Below are 20,318 nucleotides of genomic sequence, written 5' to 3' on the forward strand. Positions count from 1 at the left end.
GACAGGGTCATGCATTGAATCTAGAACTTTGTTGTCTACACCCGGGAGCGAGCAAGCTCTAGGGATCCTGCTGTCTCCACCTCCCAGTGCTGGGGGATCAGAGCATGGTATACCATATCACCATGCCTGGCATTTATTTTCCCCACATGTGGCATTTGTTTACATGGGTACTTGGGATGTGAACACAGAGAAAAGCACTTTACCCACTGAGCAGTCACCCCAGAGCCATCCCCCATGGCGTTAGTCAAATACTTAAAGCATCTTATTAAATACACTTGACATAATTTTATTCCCAAATGAAAAAAAAAAGTTCTCTGGAGTTAAAGCATTTATCTTTGGCGCCCCTCCCCCCAGCGCTCCTGGGGGGTGTTTCTCTTACTGTGGGGGTGAGGCACAGCACCAATGGGACACACAGGGAGGAGTGTACCATGTAAGGTCACAAGGTCACAGATCTCACACACACACACATCACCACGCAGCTAAAGCTGTCAAACACCAGCATCAATCTGCAGCACTCCCCTTCAAAGGGCAGAGCCCTCCACATGCCAACCTGTACCCTGAGACCAGAAAGGTTGGGTGACTCTCGCTGGGGGAGGGGGGATAACACCTCCTAGAGTGGAAGACAGGAGTTGAGGTCCAGGGAGACTTGCAGATGGACATATGCACATATGCCCCAGCATGGCCTCCTGGTGTCCTGTCCTGGAAGGACAGAGACCCTGGCTCTCGGGAGGTGGCCCTGGGGAGCCAGTGGGTCCATCTCCCCAGTGTCCTATGGCCCAGGAGAGTGGGGAATGCCGTGCCAGGTGTTCACATGACCGACTCCTTCTCACAGGCCACAGCATCCCCGGCAGGACCCCGGTACTGTTTGAGGAGGGGGTTCCCTTCCTCCATGCTGGCGGGCAGTGGGTTCAGGGGCACTTCACTCTTCACTTGGGTCGACTCAGGCTCTGGGTCCTGCAGCTTCGTCCGGTCCACGTAACTCTGGAGCAGTCCAGCCCCAAAAGCATCACCTTCCACGTTGATGATGGTACAAGACCGGTCTCTGAAAGGACATAGGGACACAAGGTGAGGAGCGGCAGGATTCAAGCCTCCTGACTTCGCTGGTTAGAATCTTGGAATCTTGTTTGTTTTTTGAGGGGGGGGTTCAAGGTTAGGTCTCACTCTAGCTCAGGCTGACCTGGAATTCACTATGTAGTCAGTCTCAGGGTGGCCTCAAACTCATGGTGATCCTCCTACCTTTGCCTTCCACCAAGTGCTGGGAGTAAAGGCGTGCACCACCACGTCCAGCTTTTTTTTTTTTTTCTTTTTGGTTTTACAAGATAGGGTCTCACTCCTGTAGCTCAGGCTAACCTGTAATTCACTATGTAGTCAGTCTCAAAGTGGCCTCAAACTCACAGCAATCCTCCTACCTCTGCCTCCAAGTGCTAGGATTAAAGACCTATACCACCACACCCAGCCTTTTTTTTTTACTTTTTTAATTGATTTTTTTATATTTATTTATTTGAGAGCAACAAACAGAGAGAAAGAGGCAGATAGATGGAGAATGGGCATGCCAGGGCCTCCAACCACTGCAAATGAACTCCAGATGCATGTGCCCCTCCCCCTTCCCCTCCATCCCCTGCATATGGCTAACGTGGGTCCTGGGGAATCGAGCCTTGAACCCAGGCAAGCGTTTAACCGGTAAGCCATCTCTCCAGCCCTTTTAATTGATTTTTTAAATTTTTATTTATTTATTTAAGAGAAAGAATCTTAGCCAGACATGGTGGTGCATGCCTTTAATCCCCAGCACTCAGAAAGCAAAGGTAGGAGGATCGCTATGAGTTCGAGGCCACTCTGAGATTACCTAGTGAATTCCAGGTCAGCCTGGGCTACAGTGAGATCTTACCTTGAAAAAAAAAAATCTTGATTTGTGTGTTGGCCATACACAGGACTGCTGTGTGTGTTTAAAATATTTTTCTACTTTTCTTGGGGTGGACAGATGGCTTAGCAGTTAAGGCATTTGCCTGCAAAGCCATAGGACCCAGGTTTGATTCCCTAGGACCCATGTAAGCCAGATGCACAAGGTGGCACATGCATCTGGAGTTCATTTACAGTGACTGGAGGCCCTGGCATGCCCATTCTCTCACTTTCTCTCCCTCTCTCTTTCTATCAAATAAAGAAATAAAATATTTTTCTTGGCCCGGCATGGTGGAGCACACCATTAATCTCAGCACTCGGAGGCAGAGGTAGGAAGATCGCCATCAGTTCAAGACCAACCTGAGTTTATATAGTGAATTCCAGGTCAGCCTGGGTTAGAGTGAGACCCTATCTTGAAAAAACAAAAAATAAAATAAATATTTTTCTATGCCAATGCAAATGAACTCTACATGCATACGCTACTGTGCATCTAGCTTTACATGAGTAATGGGGAAACCAAACCTGGGCTGGCAGGCTTTGCCATCAAGTTCCTTTAACCACTGAACCATTTCTCCAGGCCCTGCTCTGGGTTTTGTTTTGAGTGTTAGTTTTTTTTTTCCCCCCTTTTTCTTTCTTTACTTTTGGGATGAAGACCAGGGCATTGCCCCCAACAACCACATTCCATTTTGTAGTGCTCGGGCTCAAACCCAGGACTTGTGCATGCCAGGCAGGCTCTTTAGCAAAGGAGCTCCATCGCCAGCTTGTTTGTTTGGGAAAGTTTAATCTGGAAATCACTATGTAGCCCAGGCTGATCTCAAATTCACCATTTTACTGCCTCATCCTTCACAGTGCTGGGGTTATAGGCATGACCCACCACACCTGATGCCTCATGCCCTTTCATTGCCAAATCATAATCTTTGGGTTTTTAAAATTTTATTTATTTAAAAAATATTTTATTTGGGCTGGAGAGATGGTTTAGTGGTTAAGCACTTGCCTGTGAAGCCCAAGGACCCCGGTTCTTGGCTCAATTCCCCAGAACCCACGTTAGCCAGATGCACAAGGGGGCGCACCGTCTGGAGTTCGTTTGCAGTGGCTGGAGGCCCTGGCATCCCCATTCTCTCTCTGCATCTGCCTCTTTCTCTCTCTCTGTTGCTCTCAAATAAATAAATAAATAAAATTAAAATTAAAAATCTATTTTATTTACTTATTTGAGAGCGACAGACAGAGAGAATGGGCACACCTGGGCCTCAAACCACTGTAGATGAACTTCAGACACCTGCACGCCCTTGTGCATGTAGCTTATGTGGGTCCTCGGGAATCATGCCTGGGTCCTTAGGGTTTTCAAGAAAGGGCCTTAACTGCTAAGCCATCTCTCCAGTCCTTTTCATTTTTATTTTTTGGTTTTTCAAGGTAAGGTCTCACTCTAGCCCAGGCTGACCTGGAATTCACTATGGAGTCTCAGGGTGGCTTCAAACTCACGGTGACCCTCCTACCTCTGCCTCCCAAGTGCTGGGATTAAAGGCATGCGCCACCATGCCCGGCTTTTTTTTTTTTTTGAAAGAGAGAATAATGGGTGTGCCAGGGCCTTCAGCCTTTATGAACAAACTCCAGATGTGTGTCCCCTGTGCATATGTGTGACATTGTGCACTTGTGTCACTGTGTCTGGCCACGTGGGACTTGGAAATTAGAACATGAGCTCTTAGGCTTCGCAGGCAAGCACCTTCATCACTAAGCCATCTCTCCAGCCCATAATCTGTTTCTTAAATATTTCTTTTTATTGTTTGCAAAGCAGGGGAAAGGAGAGAATGGGCATGCCAGAGACTCTTGCCACTTCAAACGAACTCCAGATGTGTGCACCACTTTGTGTATCCGGCTTTACATGAGTGCTGGGGAGTTGAACCTGGGCTATCAGGCTTGGTAAGCAAGTTCCTTAACAAGTAAGCTATTTCTCCAGCAACAAAGTCATGTAATTTTACCTTTTACAGGTGGGGAAATGGAGACCCAAGAGCTTCAAGTACTGCCTAAGGTCACACAGCTACAATGATGACATGAGGAAGTGAACCCACACTGCCAGGCCTAGAAGTCGAGGCTGGCAAACATTCAGCGGGTTCACTATCTTTCTGGGATTCCTCTCAGGACCCCAAAGATAGCTGGCTATAGTGATCCTCACCTGTAACCTCAGCACTGTGGAGGCCGAGACAGGAGGATGAAGGGTTTGAAGTTTGCCAGCAGGACATAGCAAGTACCACACAAGCTAAGATTATACAATGAGACCCAGTCGGGGCAGGGAGGAAATACCCCCCCCCCAAGTGAAATAAAATAAGCCGGGCGTGGTGGCGCATGCCTTGAATCCCAGCACTTGGGAGACAGAGGTAGGAGGATCGCCATGAGTTCAAGGCCACCCTGAGAACACATAGTGAATTCCAGATCAGCCTGGGCTAGAGCGAGACCCTACCTCAAAAAACAAAAACAAAAAAATAAGCCACGCACGCCTTTAATCCCAGCACTCAGGAGGCAGATGTAGGAGGATCGCTGAGTTCAAGGTCATCCTGAGACCACATAGTGAATTCCATGTCAGCCTGGACAAGAGTGAAACTGTATCTCAAAATAAATAAATAAATAAATGAATGAATAAACAAATAGGGCTGGAGAAATGGCTTAACGGTTAAGGCATTTGCCTGCAAAGCCAAAGGACCCAGGTTCAATTCCCCAGATCCCACATTAGCCAGATGCACAAGGGGATGCACGCATCTGGAGTTCATCTGCAATGGCTGGAGCCCTGGCATCCCCATTCTCTCTCTCTCTGTCTCTGCCTGCCGCCCCCACCCCCGTCTCTATCAAATAAATAAATAAAAATAAAACATTTAAAAATAAATGAATAAACCCCCAAAGATGCCAATCTTCCCTATGATGGGGAGGGTCAAGGTCCCACATGCTCCCACTAGAAAGTCACCCTCTACCCATCCTCTTTTCTCAGGGACCCCCTTCACCACCAAGCCCCGGGGCCCCCACTCACACTAGCCAGTCCACGGCAAAGATGAAGGAGATGTCCTTGACGGGGAGGTTGACTGCTTCCAGGATGATGGCCAGGGTGAGGACCCCTCCTGCGGGGATGCCCGCCGCCCCCACGCTGGAAGCTGTGGCCGTGACCCTGAGAGCGGGGAAGGGGCGGGGGCGGGGAGGGGGAGAGGTGAGACAGCCGCCGGCCAGGAGGCGGCCAGGCGGCGGCGGCCAGGGGCTCCGGGACTCACAGGATGGTGATGATCTTCACCAGGTCCAGGGGCAGGCCGTTGAGCTGCGCGATGAAGACGGCCGCCACGCACTGGAACAGCGCGGCGCCGTCCATGTTGACCGTGGCGCCGATGGGCAGGATGAAGCGGCTGATGTGCCGGGCCACCCCGTTCTTCTCCTCCACGCACTTCATCATCAGGGGCAGCGTGGCCGAGCTGGGGGAAGCACGGAGGAGTGACCCCGCCTCCGAGGGAGCAAGGACCCTCTCCCGCCCCCCCCCATACCATGTGCAGAGGGTGGGGACGGAGAACGGGGACCATCACCTGCGGCTGGGGTCTCCGGCACCACCCCGCCCCGCCCCGCCCACATCGCACAAGCAAGGGCCCTTGTCACCTCCAAACCCTCCTCTCTCCAACCACGCGCCCTCCTCTCCCCACAGAAGGCGCGCAGGGTCCTGCAAAAAAGACCTAGACCCCAAAATGTAGGAGTACTAGACAGGCCTGGGCACGTCCCCTGCTGAATCTCAGAAAACCACCAATAAAATTAGTGCGGAGCCAGGTGTGGCGGCGCAAGCCTTTAATCTCAGCACTCGCGAGACAGGTAAGAGAGGACGGCTGTGAGTTCGAGGCCAGCCTGAGACTATATAGTGAATTCCAGGTAAGCTTGGGCTACAGCAAGGCCCTACCTTGAAACACCCATAAAAAGAAGAGGAGGAGGAGGAGGAAGAGAAGGAGGAGGAGGAGAAGAAGAAGAAGGGGCTGGGGGAATGGCTTAGTGATTAAAGGCACTTGTTTGCAAAACCTGCCAGCTTGGTTTCAATTCCCCAATACCCATGTAAAGCCAGACACAAAGTGACGCACGTGTCTGGAGCTCATTTCCAGTGGCAAGAGACACTGGTGTGCCCCCAAAACACACATGTAAGTAAATTTTTAAAAGTCAGGCCTTGGCTGTGTGTGGTGGCACACACCTTTAATCCCATCACTCAGGAGACAGAGGTCGGAGGATCACTGTGAGTTTAAGGCCACCCTGAGACTACAGAGTGAATTCCAGGTCAGCTTGGGATAGAGGTGAGATCCTACCACGAAAAACCAAAAACATAAAATAAGACTTTTCCAAGGCAGAGGACCCTAGGACTTCAAGAACTGGATGAAAGAGGACTGGAGAGATGGCTTAGCACTTAAGGTACATGCCTATGAAGCCTGAGGACCCAAGTTTGATTCTCCAGGGCCCATGTAAGCCAGATACACATGGTGGCACATGCATCTGGAGTTTGTTTGCAGTGGCTAGAGGCCCTGGCTCTCTCTCTCTTTCTCCTTCTCCTTCTCTCTGTCTCTAATAAATAAATAAATAATCTTAAAAAAAAAATAAAAAGAACCTGCCGGCCGTGGTGGCACACGCCTTTAATCCCAGCACTTGGGAGGCAGAGGTAGGAGGATCGCTGTGAGTTCAAGGCCACCCTGAGACTAAAGAGTTAATTCCTGGTCAGCCTGGACCACAGTGAGACCCTACCTCGAAGAAAACAAAAAATAGAAAAAGAAAGAAAGAAAAAGAAACAGATGAAAATAAGACACCTGTATCCCGATCTAATGTCCCCGAGTACACCTACCTGATGCCTGCTTCATGTCCCTTTGCACACAAGCCCTGCCCTCACTGAACGAAACCCACCTAGAGGAAGTCCCAAAGGCTGTGGCCAGTGGTGTCATGATACCCCACAGGAAGCGGTAGGGGTTTCGGCGTGTGAAGACAAAGTAGATGAGGGGCAGGACCAGCAGCCCGTGGATGGCGTGGCCCAGCAGGCAGCACAGGATGTATTTGCCCAGGTTGACGAAGAGCTCCCCCACGTTCTCTCTCTCCACAATCTTGCTGGCCACCAGGAACAAGATGCCCACGGGGGCGTACCTAATCATACCGGAAACAGAAAAGTGACTGCTGCTGACTATGTGACTGCAACAGCCTGGCCTTGCACTAGGCAGTCCAGCTGACCACACTACCCAGCCTCCCACCATGTCTGGAACAGCCTAGGGCACCCCTCTGAGGAGATTCTCCTGCTTCCAAGCAGGCTCTTTCCTTTGAAGATTGTGCAGCTGGGAGGTTTAAAAGAAAAAAAAAAAAAGCTATTGTGTTCTCCTCCTTACTGGAGCAGCATCCCATGAAAGCAGCCACCATCACGTGTGACTCATTTGCTCTGTGTTTACTAGTTACGGCAGCTGGTGTGACTTGAGCCAACAGTCACTATCTACTACGCACATCATGAAAAAGAAAAAGGCTGTGGCTTGAGTCGCAATAACTCCCAGGTCTGAGGCATTCGTGACACCCTGAGCCCCTTGATCATGACTGACCAACAGCCAGTAAAGACGCAGCTATTGTACATTCAAACACTGAATGTGGGCGCCATAGGCTGGGCTTGGTGGCACAGCTCTGTAATCCTAGCTGTTTGGGAAGCTGAAGCGTGAGGGTAACAGAGTCAAGGCCAGCTGGAGAAACAGGAATGAGACCCTGACTCAAGGAATAAAAGCAGTTCACCCATAGAGTGTTGTCTAGAACCCACAGTGAGGGGCTGGGGGCGTGGCTCAGAGGTAGAGCACTTGTCTAGGATCCAGAGTGAGGGGCTGGGGGCGTGGCTCAGAGGTAGAGCACTTGTCTAGATCCCACAGTGAGGGGCTGGGGGCGTGGCTCTGAGGTAGAGCACTTGTCTAGGATCCAGAGTGAGGGGCTGGGGGCGTGGCTCAGAGGTAGAGCACTTGTCTAGATCCCACAGTGAGGGGCTGGGGGCGTGGCTCAGAGGTGGAGCACTTGTCTAGAATCCACAGTGAGGGGCTGGGGGCGTGGCTCAGAGGTAGAGCACTTGTCTAGAACCCACAGTGAGGGGCTGGGGGCGTGGCTCAGAGGTAGAGCACTTGTCTAGAACCCACAGTGAGGGGCTGGGGGCGTGGCTCAGAGGTAGAGCACTTGTCTAGAACCCACAGTGAGGGGCTGGGGGCGTGGCTCAGAGGTGGAGCACTTGTCTAGAATCCACAGTGAGGGGCTGGGGGCGTGGCTCAGAGGTAGAGCACTTGTCTAGATCCACAGTGAGGGGCTGGGGACGTGGCTCAGAGGTAGAGCACTTGTCTAGAATCCACAGTGAGGGGCTGGGGGCGTGGCTCAGAGGTGGAGCACTTGTCTAGAATCCACAGTGAGGGGCTGGGGGCGTGGCTCAGAGGTAGAGCACTTGTCTAGATCCACAGTGAGGGGCTGGGGGCGTGGCTCAGAGGTAGAGCACTTGTCTAGAATCCACAGTGAGGGGCTGGGGACGTGGCTCAGAGGTGGAGCACTTGTCTAGAATCCACAGTGAGGGGCTGGGGGCGTGGCTCAGAGGTAGAGCACTTGTCTAGAGTCCACAGTGAGGGGCTGGGGGCGTGGCTCAGAGGTACAGCACTTGTCTAGATCCACAGTGAGGGGCTGGGGGCGTGGCTCAGAGGTAGAGCACTTGTCTAGATCCACAGTGAGGGGCTGGGGGCGTGGCTCAGCGGTAGACCAAGGCAGTCTTCACTAGTGAGAAAAAAAAGAAAAAAAATTCTATGTTCATAATATGACTAACCTCTAGAAATTACTAGAGGCTGGCATGAGATGCTAGCTGAGGCACTGAAACCTTGTGGTGCAGTTTGACTCTGGCGGGACTGGTATCAGCCTCCTCTGCAGGGCAGACCCTCAGGTATCCATGCCTCCAGTCAGGCAGAACCAGATGAAAGATGCCTTACAACCTGGCTGCCACAGCTAGTTGTCTCCCCGGCCCTTCTCATTTGTCCCAAAAAATCCTCCCAACCAGCTGTGTGCCTAGTTGTGGCCAGATGCCCAAGTCCTAACCATTGATACTTTCCCAGAAGTTATCAAAACCAAGTGCTTGAAAAAATACTTGTTATTACTGTGGGCATCCTATAGATCTGACACTGTCCACAGCACAGCACATGTTGTGACTCATTTGTGTCCTTGGTGGCTGTTGTCACAACTGCAGTGTTCAGAGGCCCAGGGGAGTTAAGTCTAGAGTTAGATAAATAAAAATAAAATAAAATAAAGGGGCTGGGAAGATAGTACAGCAGCTAAAGGCATTTGCTTGCAAAGCCTGATGGCCAGGGTTCGATTCCCAAGGCACACATGAAAGCCAGATGCAAAGAGGCCCACAAGCTGTGGTGATCATTTGCAGCAGCAAGAGGTCCTGGCGCACAAAGGCTCCACCCCCCCCATCCCGGCCAGGACTAGGCATGGAACTTGGGGTGTTCTTTGCACTTGCTAAGCACTGAGCCCCACTCTGGCCTTAAAGCACTTTCCCTGTTTCTGTGACTCATTTATACTTGACCATGACCCTATGAGGTCAGCAGTATTTTAGATCATTCATTCCAAGGGGACCATATCATTACAGCTAGAACACTTAAAAGTACCACGCGCCAGTCAGGCGGTGGCCAACGTCACCTTCTGGCAAGATCAAGGTTGCAGCAGCCTTCGCAACCACGGAGCACAGCATTGCCACTGTTTTATAGATGTGAAACCGAAGCACAACGACGTCAAGTTCCTGCCCCACGTCACACAGCCACAGAACAGTGGACACTGGATAAAGACCCTTGAACCCTGTACTGGATAGGGGGCTCCCACACACAGTGCAGACATGCCTGGCACCTGCCCCTCCACCTACCACATGATCCAGGAAACCAGGATCATGGTAGCATCATTGAAGGAGTTGAAGAAACGGATAAGCAGCTCCCCTTCGGGCCCCAGCTTCCGCAGGGCCACGCCAAAGATGATGGCAAATACCACCAGGCCCAAGATGTTCATGCTCTCCACTTCACTCTCCATGGGTACCTTCCAGCAAGAAAGAGACAGGGCTTAGAAGGACCTTCAGTACACTGGCACAGTGCTGGATGCCCCATCCTGCCACGACTGAGCCTCAGTGGTGACAAGACAGCTCCTTAGGGCCCATCCTCACAAGGCTCCCAGTCCACGTCCAAGGGTACTAGACCAGGGGTCACTCTGAGTGAGCAGGAGTAGCCACAGGAGGGTGCCAGCAAGGTGGGGAAGTAGCAGGGAAAGCGTCCTGGATGAAAAGGCACAGACTGAGCCTGGAGGACAGCAAGAGTAAGCCAGGTATAGAAGGTTCTAGAGAGAGGAACAGAATGTGCACTGCCATACACAAATGAGTACAAGCAGCGCCATTCCAAGAATGGGAAGACACCCACACTGGCTAGCAGGAAGTGAGCTGTGCACAGTCACAAGGCTGGGGGCTGAGGGTGAGTCAGGCAGGGGCCCTAATGTGCAGGGACACTCGAGGGGTAGGGAGACAGGGCCTTGGGGGCTCCGGGCAGCGCAGCGGTAGGGCCAGGTGTGAGCTTTGCAGAGGCCCTCTGGCAACAAGGAGAAGGGTGGGATGGAGTGAGGAGATGGTGAGAAGAAGGGCATGGAACGTGGACAGGGTAGGGTCATAGGGAGGAAAGAGAAGACAACGTGCCGACAAAGAGAGGAGGTGGAAAAGACAGAACTTTGGAGAAATACGAAAGGAGAAGGGAGACTATTTGGGAAGAGAAAAAAAAAACACTGGGAAAAGAGAGAAATGAATATAATAGAGGGCTATGAAAAAATTACATTTTCTACATGCACGAAAGTATCATAATCAAACCCACTATTCTGTACAATTAATACTGTACATTATTTTAAGATATCAAGGATTCCAGGGCTAGAGACAAGGCTGAGTGGTAGAGCACCTGAACCCACAGTGAGGCCCAGGATGGATCTCTAGTAGAACCACAGAGCAGGATATTAAGGATAGCAGAGTTTTCATCTATTTATGACAGGGGCTCATGTATCCCAGGCTAGCTTCAATCTCACTACGAGGCTGAGGATGACCCTGAGCTTCTCATCCTCCTGTCTGGCTCTATCACACAAGTGCTGGGGTTGCAGCCAAGTACCACCATGCCTAGCTTACAGTGCTCGAACATAGGGCCCCTTGAATGCTAGGCCAGCACGCTACAAACCGAGCTACACTCTTAGCCCCAGATCGTACAGGGCTTAAATCAAATTCTACACTCGACTTTTATTTTATTTTATTTACTTTTGTTTTGTTTTTCAAGGTAGGATCTCACTCTAGCTGAGCTGGAATTTACTATGTAATCTCAGGGTAACCTTGAACTCACGGCGATCCTCCTACCTCTGCCTCCTGAGTGCTGGGATTAAAGGCGTGCGCCACCACGCCCAGCTTACACTAGACTTTTGGAAGACCCCAACAGCAAGAGGGATAGGGGATGGTGGGGGGCCAATAGTGTGGATCCCTTGGCCCTGCCCATGCTCACCTGCACCATGGTGGCATTGAGCTCCTGGGCCATGGCTGTGTTGAGTCTTCTCTCTTCATATTTGGTGGCATACTGTAGGTGGGGGGAGGGGTCAGAGGAATCAATGTTAATTGTCACCAACGCTCCCCACACCACGCTGGCAACCATGATGCCCAAACCCAAACCTGCCTCAAGCTTCCTATCTCTCTTTTTTTTTTAATCATTTTTATTTATTTATTTATTTGAGACACAGGGATGGAGGGAGATAGAAACAGAGATAGAATAGGCGCACCAGAGCCTCCAGCCACTGCAAACAAACTCCAGATGCATGCGCCACCTTGTGCATCTGGCTTAGGTGGGTCCTGGAGAATGGAACTTGGGTCCTTAGGCTTCACAGGCAAGTGACTTAAATGCTAAGCCATCTCTCCAGCCCCTTTTTTCTTTTTATGGAGAGAGGGTCTCAGGTAGTCCAGGCTAGCCTCAAACTTGCTACACAGCCAAGGATGACCTAGAACTCTTTTTATTTTTACTTTTAATTTAGAGAGAGAAATAGAGAGAATGGGCATACCAGGGCCTTCAGCCACTGTAAACAAACTCCAGATGCATGTGCCACCTTGTGCATCTGGCTTACTTGGGTCCTGGGGAATTGAATCTGGGTCCTTTGGCTTGGCAGGCAAATGCCTTAATCATTAAGCCATCTATCCAGCGCAACCTAGAACTCTTGATCCTCCTGATTCCTCCTCCCAACTGATCAGATTAAAGACATGCATCACCACGCCTGACCTACATTCTCATTTTTTTAAGATTTGTTTTTATTTACTTATTAGAGACAGAGAGAGAGAGAATGGTTGCATCAGGACCTCCAGCCACTGCATACAAACTCTAGACGCATGCGTCATCATGTGCCTCTGGTTTATGTGGGACTTGGAGAATCGAACCTGGGTCCTTAGCCTTCACAGGCATGTGCCTAAACCGCTAAGCCATCTCTCCAGCCCCACATTCTCATTTTTGATGGAAGTATCATGTGTAACAAGTAGCCACATTCATTTTTTCCACCCTCTCACCCCTGGCCCCTTGAGAAACCCCTAAGGACTCACAGATCTGAAGGTTGCAGACACCAGATTGGAGGGAAAGATATTCCTGCAGAAAGAGACATACAGATGATTAGATGCTATCACAGAGGGAGGGAAAGGGGGTGCCTGGGCTGGTCTTTTGTAGGGTGTAGTGATAGTAACATTAAACAAAAGTGTTTATTTGTTAGGTGTGGTGGCACACACCTTTAATACCAGCACTTGGGAGGCCAAAGTAGGAGGTTCACTGTGAATTCAAGGCCATCCTGAGACTATATAGTGAAATCTAGGTCAGCCTGGGCCATAAAAAGACCCTACCTCAAAAAAAAGGGGGGGGGGCCAATGGCTTAGCAGTTAAGGTGTTTGCCTGTGAAGCCTAAGAACCCTGGTTTGATTCCCCAGGACCAAAGGTGGGAGGATTGCTGTGAGTTCCAGGTCAACCTGGGCTAGAGTAAGACCCTATGTGGAAAAAATAATAAATAAATAAATGAGTTTTCTTTGGCATATGGTTTCGAGGGAAAAGTTTCATCATGGCAAGGAAGACATATTACAGCAGAGGCAATTTTTTTTGAGACAAGGTTTTTCATGTAGCCCAGGCTAGCTTCTAATTCAGTATGGAGCCAAGGATGGCCTTCGAAGTCTGATCCTTCTGCCTCTGCCTCCCCAGTGCTAGGGTTGAAATACCCTCCACAAACCACCAAATGTGACAGAACTCACATTTGAACCCATGACTTTCCTCACGCTACGCAAGCACTCTTAATACCGATCCCTATTCACAACCCTCATTAAACTTTGTGAGACGGGGTGGGAGGTGGCGTCTTGGCAAAGCTGGCCTCAAACTTGGGGTCCTCCTTCCTCAGTCTCCTGAGTAGCTGGGATTACAGTCCATAGGACTAAGCATGACTGTGATAGGAACCTTCAAGGCCCGCCCCAACACACACACACACACACACACACACACACACACACACACACTCAGCCAGGCAGCTGGACCAGGTTTGCACACCTAAGGGTGTGGGAATCTGAACTGGCCTCGGGAGGCTGGCATTTCAGGGCAGAGAGAATGTGAGTTGGCAGTTCACGCTGAGCTCCTGAAGCAGGCAAGGGCAGGGTCACCCCAGGCCTTAGCTCCACCCATGCAGCCAACTTAATAGCCTGGGAGTCTTGCATCAGCTGCTTCCTGGAAGGCTGAGGCCAGAGCTGATCCCTCAGGGGCTGACTGGGGGGTCAGAGGGTTCGGGAGCGGATCTGGGTGGGTTGAAACATGGCAGTGAGAGTTTAAGAACCTGTGACGGAGGGGCAGGCGTGACTGTTTCTGTCATGAATATGCATCTGTCCCCATAAGGCCACTCACGGGTGAAGGTGCCTGCCATGTGTCAGGAAGGACAGCCACTGGCTCCTGCTTTACACACCCAGCTCCTTGTTTACAGAGGGGACGCACACCTTTAATGCCAGCACTTGCGAGGCACAGGTAGGAGGATCAGGCCACCCTAAGACTCCATAGTGAATTCCAGGTCAGCCTAGACTAGAGGGAGACCCTATCTCGAAAAACCAAATCCAAAAAATGAATGAACAGCCGGGCATGGTGGCACACACCTTTAATCCCAGCACTCAGAAGGCAGAGGTAGGAGGATCGGCGTGAGTTCAAGGCCACCCTGAGACTCCATAATGAATTCCAGATTCCAGGTCAGCCTGGACTAGAGTGAAACCCTACCTCAAAAACAAAACAAAACAAAAAAACCCAGATAACTCAATCACACATCAGAAAGGGACACTGAGGCAAAGAAGGGAAAGGAAGACACTTGCTGGACTCAGAAGGGACAGGTGAGCTGTCACCCAGGTTGGCCTTTGTGAGTGCTGCTTAGCGAAGGCCGGCTTACAGAGTCGGGTGTTCCTCCCTGGGTGTCTGAGTGCTGGGATTACAGAGTGTACCACCATGCCCAGCTCAGGGATGGCATTTAAACCAGCTCTGACCCGCTTAACTCCTGCCTGGCCAAGGGCACACAGCTGTCACTGTGGGACTGCACACAGGAAGCCAGATGTTGGGGCCCTGCTTGAAACTGCAGGTTAGGATCAGAGAGAGGGCTGGGGGTGTCTGTCGCTCTGTGGCAGAGCTCTTACCTAGCCTGCATAAAGCCCTGGATTCCGTCCCCAGTATCCAACACACAAATCAGATAAATGGCCAGTATGACTGGACTGTGTAGCGTAGGGGATGGTTATGCCAGTGAACCCGCAAAGGTGTGTATGTAAAGGTACTGTGACTACACTCATACATACATATATGGGGGGCAGACTTTTGTAAAAAATATTTTATGGGCTGGAGAGACGGCTTAGCAGTTAAGGTGATTGCCTAAAAAACCAAAGAATCCTGGTTCGACTCTCCAGGACCCACATTAGCCAGATGCACAAGGGGGCGCATGTATCTGGGGTTTATTTTCAGTGGCTGGAGGCCCTGGCACATCCATTCTCTCTCTACCTAATCTATCTGCCTCTTTCTCTCTCAAATAAATAAATAATATTTATTTAAAAAAAAACATTTCATTTATTTATTTGCAAACAGAGAAAGGGAGAAAGTGTGTGTGTGTGTGTGTGTGTGTGTGTGTGTGTGTGTGTGTATGGGCATGCCAGGGCCTCTAGCCACTGCAAACGAACTCCAGATGCATGCGCCTTGGTGCACCTAGCTTTACATGGGTACTGGGGAACCGAACCCTGGTCATTAGGTTTTCCAGGCAAGTGCTGAGCCATGTCTCCAGCCCTTGGGGCAGCTTTTTGAGACATTTGAAACCAACAAGGTAGTCTAGGCTGTCCTTGAACTTGTAGTAATCCCCATGCTTCAGCCTCCAGAGTGGTTGGGATTACAAAACTTGACCCACCACGTTGGGCTCGACCTATTCTTTTTGTTTTGTTTCGAAGTAACGTCTCACTCTAGCCCAGGCTGACCTGGCACTCACTCTGTAGACCCAGGCTGGCCTCAAAGGTGTGTGCCACCACACCCTGTTAGCACGGTCCTCTTGAACACATTGGTGGGGCCAGTGGCCTCACTGAAGGTGGCCTGCTTAAAAGACCAGTCTCTTCTGGGTGGGTGGGTGCGCTTTACAGCTGGTGTTTAGCGCCTGTGTCTACTACCTGTGTGGCAGCTGGTTATAAAGTTGGCTGGCTGTGAGAAGTCCCAGCTAGCCAAGCGTGAGTTATAGCTGGACTGGGCCTGGATGGGTGGGGAGGTCTGTGCCCATAAACAGCCTGAGGGTGGGTGTGCCTGCCTGCAGCTCTAGGCAAGGCCTGGCCCCAGATAATCTGCACCAGCCAGGTGGTATAACCAGCTGCAATCGTGGATACCAAGCCTGGCAGTCTTTCACCTCAGCCAGCACTATCGCTGAAGGGCTGCGGAAACCCTGTTTGGTGACGAACTATTTCCTCCTCTCCACCTCCACCCCCGCACTTCCTGAAAGTCCCCAACTTGACAGTGCATCAGAGGCCCTAATGGCCATGCGGTCGTCCATCTCCCACAGGAGAGCAGTCAGGAAAAGAAGCCTGCTCCCCTTTGGAACTGTCTCTCTTCGGAAAGGGGCCTCTGAGGAGGAAGTGAGATGAAACTTTGCAAAGCGGAAGATGCCAGGCCCCAGCTGAACTGGGAGGGGGAGCCCGAGAAAAGAGTGGCTGACTCCAGGTGACACAGTAAGGTGGACAGACCTGCTGCTGGAAGGAGAAGGCTCCTCAGGTCTTCCAGGGTCTTATGACAGGAGTCCCAAGCCCTCTGACCCTGGCTCCAAATCTTTACCTTGAAGCCCCTTTTTAAGGCCCTCAGTCAACCACAGATTCCCTCCCAAAAATGTATTCATGGGCTGGAGAGATGGCTTAGCAGTTAAGCACTTGCCTAAGGACCCAGGTTCGAGGCTTGATTCCCCAGGACCCACATAAGATATATGCACAAGGTGGCGCATGTGTCTGGAGTTCGTTTGCAATGACTGGAGGCCCTGGCATACCCATTCTCTCTCCCTCTGCCTTTCTCTCTCTGTCGCTCTCAAATAAATAAATAAACAAAAAAAGTATTCATATTCCTGCGGACCAGGATACTCTTGCACCAGTTGTTAGGTTTATTTTTTGGGGGCGAATGACTCAAGCTCTTTTGCCTTGGGGTAGCCCCATGTTCCTTAAGACACCCACACCAAGCTGGACAAGGTGGCTCTGACCTGTCAATCCCAGCTCTTGGGAGGCTGAGGCAGGGGGATGGCCAGGTGTTCAAGACCAGCCAGGTTTACATAGCAAGCCGTTTTCAAATATAAAACAAACGAAAGAAAAGAACTGGCCAGCCTTTAATCCCAGCACTGGGCAGGCTGAGGTAGTAAATCACCTTGAGTTCAAGGCTAGCCTGGGGCACACAGTGAGTTTCAGGTGAGCCTGGAGTAAGTGAAACACTACCCCCCACCAAAAAAAAGAAAATCAAGGCCAGACATGGTGGTGAAAGATTGTAAACCCAGCACTTGGGAGGTGAGGGCAGGAATATCAGGAGTTCAAGGCCATCTTCAACTACAGAAAGAGTTTGAGGGCTGGAGAGATGGCTTAGCAGTTAAGGTGCTTGCCTGTGAAGTCTAAGGACCTAGGTTCGACTCCCCAGAACCCACGTGAGCCAGATGAACATGGTGGTGCATGCATTTGCACTGGCTAGAGGCCCTGGTGTGCCTATTCTCTGTATCTACCTCTCTCTCAAATAAACAAAAAAATTTTTTTTAATTTTTTTATTTATTTATTTGAGAGCGACAGACACAGAGAGAAAGACAGACAGAGGGAGAGAGAGAATGGGCGCGCCAGGGCTTCCAGCCTCTGCAAACGAACTCCAGACGCGTGCGCCCCCTTGGGCATCTGGCTAACGTGGGACCTGGGGAACCGAGCCTCGAACCGGGGTCCTTAGGCTTCACAGGCAAGCGCTTAACCGCTAAGCCATTTCTCCAGCCCCAAATAAACAAAATTTTACAGAGTTTGCGGCCATCCTAGGCTACGTGAGACTCTGTCTCAAAATCAAAAGCCAGACATGGTGGTGGATGCCTTTAATCCCAACACTCAGAAGGCCAGGAGGATGACTATGAGTTCGAGGTCAGCCTGAGACTAAAGAGACCCTACCTCAAAAAAAATTAAAAAAAAAATACAAGAGTCCCCAAGTCCTTCTATAAGACCTCCGTGCCTCTGGGCCCGTCTTACATACTCAGCTCCCTCAATCCCTGTCCTTCCCCTAAAAGTTTGTCTTACCTTTCCAAGGGGTCAGAGCGCCCCTCTCCATTCTCTCCTGTTTTCCTAAACTCTAGTAAGAATATCTCACCCAGAGCCCCCACCTACCCACATGTGGTGAACAACACCTCTAATCCCAGTGCTCTGGAGCATAAGAAGACGGCCACGAGTTCAAGGTCAGCCTGAGCTACACAGAGAAATTCTCACACACACACACACACTCCAAAGAGAAAGGGGGGGGGGTCGGGGTGGTGGCGCACGACTTCAATCCCAGCACTCAGGAGGCAGAAATAGGAGGATCACCATGAGTTCAAGGCCACCTTAAGACGATATAGTGAATTGCAGGTCAGCTTGGGCTAGAGTGAGACCCAACCTTGAAAAACCGGAAAGAGAGAGAGAGGGAGGGACAGAATCCCCCCACCCACCCACACTTCTATCAGCCCCCATCGCCCGCATGGGGCCCCCTCCCTCCCCAATTCCGGCGGGAACCGACCTCACGAGATCCAGAAAGGAATCCAGCACCTCCTTTTTCCCGGTGTTTTGGACACCGTCGGTGGTCCCAACGGAGGCATTGATGGCCGTGAAGCCGGCGCCGGGCTTCAGCGCCAGAGCCAAGCCCACGCCGAGCGCCGACGCGAGCAGAGTGGTGACCAGGAAGAAGAGCAGCGCCCAGGCGCCCAGGCGGCCGAGCGAGCCGGGGTCGAGGCTGGCCGCGCCTCCCACCAGGCTGCACACCACGAGCGGCAGGATGATCATCTTGAGCAGGCGCAGCAGCAGCTCGCCGGGGAAGCCGAAGGCCACCAGGCGCGCGGGGCTCCGGGCGGCAGCGCCCCCGGCCACCGACACCCCCAGCCCCAGGGCCACGCCGGCCACCACGGCCACCACGGTGAGCAGCACCAGCAGGTTGGCGCGAAGGCAGCTGCGCACCTGGTCCCGGGAACGGCAGCATCCCTTAGCGGTCTCGTCTCGGTCCGGTGCAGAACCCAGCACGAGGCCACCGTTCGCCGTGGCCTCCACCGCCACCAACCCCTTGGGGTCGGCTTTGGGAGGATCGGCCACCATGATGACGAGCTAGCTCAACGCCCGGGGACTGGAGGCGCACGGGGACCCTTCTCTGGCCCAGGACACGGCGCCTCCGGAGGCTGGCACTTCGGGATGGAGGCTCAGCTCCCCGGGTGAGCCCCTGGCTGCGTTCCGAGGCGCCTCTGCTCTCCCCAACAGTGATGTCCGATGCCCCCCAAAGCTGGGAAGAGGGTTCGAGAAACAGTCTGGAGTTCTTGGTCCTGGACGTGGAAGCTCCAGGAGTTTCTCCGACGCGAACGTGGCACCGGGCTAGAAGGCTGAGGGGTGCCCAGGTGGCAGACAGCTAGTTCCAGATGGCGCAGATCCGGGACGCCTGGCACCCAAAGGCCCGGTGTTGGGTGTGTGTGGGGGGGGGGGTCGCCTGGGTCGTGGAATCCTGAATCCGGAGATTGGGAAGTGGAGCTGGAGGAGGAGGGGATTTAAGGTCCGGGGTTCCGGGGGGGGGAGGGAATCCAGGACCACCGCTCCCCCCCACCAGTGGGCAAGTGGCAGCCCGGGTCGCAGCACCTACCTCCGGGGCGCGCGCCGCGCCGCGAGGCTCTGGGACGGCTGGACGGAATCCGTCAGCTTTAAAGGCGGGGGCGGGGCTTGGGAAGGAGGAGGCCGAGCGCGGGCGCTGATTGGCTACGGCGCCTTCCCATCTCACAGCCAGCGAGGGAGGGGGAAAGGGGAGGGGGAAGGGGAGGGGGCGGGGCTGACACCCGAGAGGGGTGCTGTCTCCCAAACAAGGCTGGATAACAATGCCTAGCTTGGGGGCGAGGCCAACTTGGGGGCGTGGCCAGGCATAAGTAATGGGGTTCCCGAGGGGGCGGGCCGTCGGAGGTTGCTGTCCACGTTTTCTTTCTTTCTTTCTTTTTTCTTTTGTTTTTTCGAGGTAGGCTCTCTAGCTCAGGCTGACCTGGAATTCACTATGTAGGCTCAGGGTGGCCTCGAACTCAAGAGCGATCCTCCTCCCTCTGCCTCCCGCGTGCTGGGATTAATGGCGTGCGCCAGCACGCCTAGCTGCTGTCCGCTTTTTACACCCCAAAGTAATCCGGTGCGGGTTTGCGAGCTTTGGACCCCGGCAGCATCCTGGTGCGAGGGTCTCTAGGAAGGGAAGGTTTCCCTTCCCTACTTTCCTTCTGCCTTGGCTGGTGTGTAACGTGCGTCCACGTGCGTCCGTGCATTCGTGGGGAGGTCGGAGGACAACCTCAGGTGCCCTGTCCACCGTTCTGTGAGACAGGAGCTCGCCCATTAGGCTAGATTGGCTGGCCAGGCGAACTCCAGGGATCCACTCATCTGTACTTCCCCGGGGCTGAGATGACCGGATAGACGTGGGTAATGGGGCATGAAACTCAGGTTCTCATGCCTGCCAGTCAAGAACTTTACCAACTGAACTAGCTCCTCGCTCCCAGGTCCAAATGTTTTTTTTTTTTTAATTTTAATTTATTTTCAAGATGAGAGAGAGACAGTGAAGTACAGAAAATGGGCTACTGCTGCAAATGAACTCCAGGTGCATGCGCCACTGTGCATCTGGCATTAC

The 20,318-nt window shown here is 52.2% G+C and overlaps 1 protein-coding gene across 1 annotated transcript; it reads right to left on the bottom strand.

Moving 5' to 3' along the window:
- Positions 1–262: 262 nt before the first annotated feature.
- Slc1a5 (solute carrier family 1 member 5) lies at positions 263–19,331 on the bottom strand. Its single transcript, XM_045134376.1, has 9 exons — positions 19,308–19,331; positions 18,207–19,198; positions 12,518–12,560; positions 11,442–11,513; positions 9,794–9,960; positions 6,793–7,026; positions 5,148–5,342; positions 4,913–5,047; positions 263–1,042 (listed from the first exon to the last, which is right to left on the bottom strand). The coding sequence occupies exons 2-9, from the start codon at positions 18,773–18,775 to the stop codon at positions 808–810; spliced, it is 1,650 nt and encodes a 549-aa protein (XP_044990311.1). The 5' UTR covers positions 18,776–19,198; positions 19,308–19,331; the 3' UTR covers positions 263–807.
- Positions 19,332–20,318: the final 987 nt, after the last annotated feature.

Source organism: Jaculus jaculus, chromosome 14, assembly GCF_020740685.1.
Source record: "Jaculus jaculus isolate mJacJac1 chromosome 14, mJacJac1.mat.Y.cur, whole genome shotgun sequence".
Classification (NCBI taxonomy): Eukaryota; Metazoa; Chordata; class Mammalia; order Rodentia; family Dipodidae; genus Jaculus; species Jaculus jaculus.

Bases quoted from the DNA above. Each gene is read 5' to 3' on its own strand.
- Slc1a5 (XM_045134376.1), bottom strand. From the start codon at position 18,775: ATGGTGGCCGATCCTCCCAAAGCCGACCCCAAGGGGTTGGTGGCGGTG. The intron at 9,961-11,441 runs GTGAGCATGGGC...TCTTGCTGGAAG, and splicing joins TCAATGCCACCATGGTGCAG to GTACCCATGGAGAGTGAAGT. The intron at 5,048-5,147 runs GTGAGTCCCGGA...CCCCGCTCTCAG, and splicing joins GTGAAGATCATCACCATCCT to GGTCACGGCCACAGCTTCCA.